The sequence below is a fragment of the Sebastes fasciatus genome, chromosome 4 (assembly GCF_043250625.1).
Source record: "Sebastes fasciatus isolate fSebFas1 chromosome 4, fSebFas1.pri, whole genome shotgun sequence".
NCBI lineage: Eukaryota > Metazoa > Chordata > Actinopteri > Perciformes > Sebastidae > Sebastes > Sebastes fasciatus.
In genome coordinates, this window is record NC_133798.1 from 37,047,727 (window position 1) to 37,053,980 (window position 6,254).

The window sequence follows — 6,254 nt, forward strand, 5'->3', positions numbered from 1 at the left end:
CGTTATTTTACACTAAGCATAAATACTGTTTGTTGTTCGTTCATATGTTCAACGTTGTCCGTGGTAGCTAATGTGGTCTGTGACAAAGTATTTTTCTCACCTGTGACTCAGCCATGGTAACTGTTGATGTCGTTAGAAGGTAATGTGTAGTTCGCTGCCGGTAGCCTCCTCAGATGTAGCGAGCACATATGAAGCGCGTGCATATGCCCGTTCTCGTGTGGGGGGAGGGGCTTCGGACAGAGAGGAGAGAGCAGCTCGAGGGGATGCAGGATTTTGCGTTTTCCGGATTTCTACGCACTGTAGCTTTAACTCCCAAAAGGCAGACATTCAACAATATTCACCTTACGAATGCTTCACATGAACCAAACAGTGTGACACATGCCATTTAAAACACCTGTATATCCCTTTAATTGCACACCTGGTTGTCAGGAAGGCCCAACAGCTGACACAACTTTGTAATTAACAGTATGAGGACAACTCACTCAGTCAGTGTGTCCACTCCACACCACACAGAGTATAACGTAGAGAGAGGCCCAGTGTTTGGTGGGGCTCAAACTGACAAATATGTCACATTTCAAAACTCAAAACATGACAACAGAATTGTTGCCCTAAATAAAAGCTGCTGGTTCACACAAATCACAAAAATAGTTTCTCACTTGTGGTATTTACTGTATCTAGGCAAGCTGATTGTTTTTTGATTTCAGTTGTGGAGCTTCTGCAAGATCCATCTCTGATTTCTGCAGCCACCAACTTGTTTCTAGGTGCTCAAAGCATTGGAAAATGAGAACAGCATGTCCAGAGACAATGACATGATTATTGTGAATGTGTGTAATTTGGATGAATTTGCATTTAAACAAAAGATCATCTATGGCTGAACAATAATGTGACTCTACAGCACCACTCTATTGTAATAAGTGGGTAATAAACTATATTATAACTCCCAAAAGGCAGACATTCAACAATATTCACCTTACGAATGCTTCATATTAACCAAACAGTTTGACATATCCTCCTGGAAACCGAGTAAAAAAAGTGTCTTCCAATTTCTTGTGTGTGATTTCCTTCCTATTTATGGTTAAAAGAAAATCTTACAATTTAGACTTTAATTTTTATTTCTAATTTTGCAATATGTCCACTGCAGTGGACCACAGGACCATTTCAGTGTGAAAAGACAAAAAAAAAAAAAAGAATGGCTATAGAGTGATATTAAACCAAGAACACATTCAACTTGATTTAAAAAACACACATGACATGTCACTGGAAAGCCCATGATGTCCTCTTTACAATACCCCAGGGGTTGATAGAGTAGGTCAAAAGAGTAAAAGGAGATGCACGCGGACAAAATGTCAACTACATAGGACACAATGGGCTGGGTCTCAGGAGGATATGCTATTTAAAAACACCTGTATATCTATAAACCTGTATACTATAACTCCCAAAAAGGCAGACATTCAACAATATCACCATATGCATGCTTCATATTAACCAAACAGTGTGACACATGCCATTATGGCCAGATTAGGAAAAGCAAGGACAGCATTTCTAAGACTTGGAAACATCTGGAAGTCAACACACATAACTAGAAACACCAAGTTAAAGTTATACAACAGCTGTGTGCTATCTGTACTTCTATATGGTGCTGAGTGCTGGAGAATGACTGAAAGAGACATAGGCAAGCTTTCTAGCTTTCACAACACCCGCCTCAGAAAGATCATGAGGATATCCTGGCCTAGAAAGATCACAAACCATGAACTACACCAAACGACAGGGTGCTTGGACATGGAAACAATATTGATAAGAAGAAGATGGAGATGGCTTGAGCATGTATTAAGGAAACCATCTGATGACATGACAAAAGTGGCATTGCGTTGGACACCGGAGGGAAAACGCAAAAGAGGGAAGCCCAAAACAACCTGGAGGCGAACCATCGAAGGAGAAATGAAGACGAGAGGATAGAGCTGGAACAGCATTGAGAAGAAAGCAAACAACAGAGATGAGTGGAGATCCTTAGTCCTTGCCCTATGTGCCACCAGGCGCAACAAGGACTAAAGAAAAAAAAAAAGAAGTGACACATGCCATTTAAAACACCTGTATATGTATATAGCACCACTCTCTTGCAATAAGTGGGTAATAAACTATATTATAGCTCCCAAAAGGCAGATATTCAACAATATCCTCCTTCAGCATGCTTCATATTAACCAAACAGTGTGACACATGCCATGTAAAACACCTGTATATCCCTTTAATTGCACGCCTGGTTGTCAGGAAGGCCCAGCAGCTGACAACTTTGTAATGAACCCCTATATACAGGATGAGGACAACTCACTCACATGTGCACCATAAGGTCTTTGCATTTATCCTAATTTTTCAGCACCACTCTCTTGCAATAAGTGGGTAACAAACTATATTATAACTCCCAAAAGGCAGACATTAAAACACCTGTATGTCCCTTTAATTGCACGCCTGGTTGTCATAAAGGCCCAGCAGCTGACACAACTTTTTAATTAACATAAATGCAAAAAGACCTTATGGTTGCACAGGTGAGGAAATAGATTTATTTATGTGAGTGTATGTAATTTGGATATGCAATAATGTGACTATACAGCACCACTGTCTTGCAGGTAGGTAATCAACTATATTATAACTCCCAAAAGGCAGACATTCAACAATATAAGCATGCTTCATATGAACCAAACAGTGTGGCACATAAAACACCTGTATGTCCCTTTAATTGCACGCCTGGTTGTGAGGAAGGCCCAGCAGCTGACACAACTTTTTAATTAACATAAATGCAAAAAGACCTTATGGTTGCACAGGTGAGGAAATAGATTTATTTATGTGAGTGTATGTAATTTGGATATATAATAATGTGACTATACAGCACCACTCTCTTGCAATAAGTGGGTAACAAACTATATTATAACTCCCAAAAGGCAGACATTAAAACACCTGTATGTCCCTTTAATTGCATACCTGGTTGTCAGGAGCTGACACAACTTTTTAATTAACATAAATGCAAAAAGACCTTATGGTTGCACAGGTGAGGAAATAGATTTATTTATGTGAGTGTGTGTAATTTGGATATATAATAATGTGACTATACAGCACAACTCTCTTGCAATAAGTAGGTAATCAACTATATTATAACTCCCAAAAGGCAGACATTCAACAATATAAGCATGCTTCATGTAAACCAAACAGTGTGACACATAAAACATCTGTATGTCCCTTTAATTGCATACCTGGTTGTCAGGAGCTGACACAACTTTTTAATTAACATAAATGCAAAAAGACCTTATGGTTGCACAGGTGAGGAAGTAGATTTATTTATGTGAGTGTATGTTTGTTGGATATGTAATAATGTGACTATACAGCACCACTGTCTTGCAATAAGTAGGTAATCAACTATATTATAACTCCCAAAAGGCAGACATTCAACAATATTCACCTTAAGCATGCTTCATATTAACAAAAAAGTGTGACACATGCCCTTTAAAACACCTGTATGTCCCTTTAATTGCACGCCTGGTTGTCTAAAGGCCCAGCAGCTGACACAACTTCTTAATGAACAGTCTGAGGACAACTCAGTCCCTCAGTGTGTCCACTCCTCAGCACAGAGCAGAGAGAGGCCCAGTGTCTGATGGGGCTCAAACTAACAAACATGTCACATTTATACCATAACAAATATGACAATCAGATACGAGACAAGCTGTTGAACAGAAAGGTATCGGCCCAGTGAGGCTAACTAGCTCACCTCTTTGACTGGAGGGAATTTCTTCTTGCACTCCATGGACAGAGAGCGCAGGTCCGTCTGCATGTTCTCCAGCAGCTTCTTCACGGCTTCAGGGCTGCTGGTCGACATCTTTTAACCTCGTTTATCTACAGATAATCTCACGAAACTTCACACGATAAGAAACCAACCCATCCACCACAGCACGGCGGTGATGATAGATCCGTAGCTCGACTTTACGGTGCTGTTTTAGCAGATATGAACGCGTCGGTCCATGGACAGAGAGTCTGTGAGCGCCGCGGAGCAGCAGAGCAGAGATGACTCCAGCATATGTTGCTCTTCTTCTTCACCGCTTCTTCATCAGCTCAGTGAAGCAGCATCACTATGTTGTTGTTTCTGCGTCCTGAAGCTGCTCGACAGTCGAGTATATTGTGTTAAATGTGAGCAGTCTGCTGCCATCAGCGGCCGACAGCTACACTTTCTTTCCCACAATGCTTCGGTGGAGCAGTGACACGTCACTCGGACTTCCGTAAACACAGAGTCCGAGGCAGACTGATGACGACAGCGACCCCTGCTGGAGGCGCGTGGTAAAGACAGCCACGTCTGACCACTTCTGCACTATTACTATGTGCACATGCACCTCCTAAAGGCCAGCAAAGAAATGACTAATTACAGCAGTAATATTAAAAAAAATACTGTTATTCACTTCCTTTTTATAATAATACATAATACAGCACATTCTACTTCAATTTGCACAACACATATTTCACTTTCAATTTGCATAGCAGAGACATATCTTATTATTAATTATTATTATCAATTTCATTTTTATTAGATTTCTTTTTATTTTATTGAGTTTAAAGTAGTATGTGGTATGTATGTATATAGATATTTGTAAATACAGTGTTTTTTGTACTTACCTTGTGTCGTATGTGTGAGTGATGTGATCTATCTATCTATCTATCTATCTATCTATCTATCTATCTATCTATCTATCTATCTATCTATCTATCTATCTATCTATCTATCTATCCATCCATCCATCCATCCATCCATCCATCCATCCATCCATCCATCCATCCATCCATCCATCCATCCATCCATCCATCCATCCATCCATCCATCCATCCATCCATCCATCCATCCATCCATCCATCTATCTATCTATCTATCTATGTTCTGTTATATTTTGCACGTCTTAATGCAAATATATGTGCATATTTCATATTTCGTATATTCTCTATTTTCTTATTTTTAATTTTAGTAATTACTTATATTTCTTTATATATATAATGTTTATATTGTAGCATTATGTACATCATTTACATGTTACATACTCCTTTATTTATATTTTCTTACATTTCTTTATGTTTATAAGAGCAACTGTAACGCCACAATTTCATCCCGGGGATAAATAAAGTATTTCTAATTCAGATTTTTACAAATATATATATTTTATTGTATAAAAATATAAAGTGATGGAAACGCATAATTTTGATGTACTGTATGTGCACATACTACTTGAGTATTTCCATTTTCTGCTTCTTTATACTTTTACTCTTAAATTTTAGTTTTCCTCCACTACATTTATCTGACAGCTGTAGTTAGTAGTTTTTGCCGCAGATTATGATTTTGCATCCAAAAGTTGTTTATAAAATATCATGAATTGTTAAGGTTAAACGGCCCAACAGTACAGTAGGCTATACAAAGAAATTAAAATGAGCTACTGTATATAGGCCTACAACTCAACGCAGCTACGTACAACATTAAAAATGCTGATCACATGTTTATGCATCAGCATAGTAATTCAATAATATAGGTTCAGGTTCCTGATTCTCTTTTTGTCCTGGCTCAGATTTCACTACATAGTTTTAAGAAAAAAAAAGCCGTGCTAATTTTTTCTTTGTCTAATCTAAAAAAAAGCAGAGAAACAATTCAGTCTTTTAACAGTATTCAACTTGTCGGAGCTGCTCATCCCAGAAGAAGCCCTCCGCCCATTTCCTTTTTGTTTTTTAGTCTGCTGGAGTTTTGTGTTGTCTTGCTGAAGACACAGCTCTTGTCCTCAGGGAGCTGCAGCACAGACTTCCACATCTCCTTTAAATCCTTTTGTAATGTGATGAAAGGGAAAACAAAAGCACCGAGAGTAGCAACAAGAGAGTGGCAAAGCTTTTCATACCATGTAGGTGAAGTGGAGTTTCACATTAGTTGGCGTCCTTAAATTAAGTAATGTTGCAACATTTCTGATTAGGACGTGCACACTCGTTGAGGGTTTTGTGCATAATTAAATTATGCACATATTCATTAACTTTACTTTTTTGATTGGGGTACTTTATATTATAAAACTGTTTTGCCTGGTATTACATCAAATGATTGATGCTCAGTAGCACGGAGCTGCCCTCCAACCAGAACCTCTTAATTCTGGTAATAATACTTCACTAAATGTCAAACTGAGACATAAATTTTAGCACTGTCAGAACATTAAAAGGGAATGCCCCGAGCAATTCACAATATTTCTGGAGATTT

General features: G+C 38.5%; 1 protein-coding gene across 2 annotated transcripts in view; it reads right to left on the minus strand.

Moving 5' to 3' along the window:
* Positions 1-4,232, minus strand: part of mon2 (MON2 homolog, regulator of endosome-to-Golgi trafficking) — a 58,397-nt gene extending 54,165 nt beyond the window's left edge. For both annotated transcript variants that reach the window (XM_074633988.1, XM_074633987.1), the window contains exon 1: positions 3,756-4,232. In XM_074633988.1, the coding sequence (XP_074490089.1) occupies positions 3,756-3,863 (108 nt within the window). In that variant the 5' untranslated portion in view covers positions 3,864-4,232. The remainder of the gene's footprint in view (positions 1-3,755) is intronic.
* Between the last annotated feature and the right edge of the window lie 2,022 nt (positions 4,233-6,254).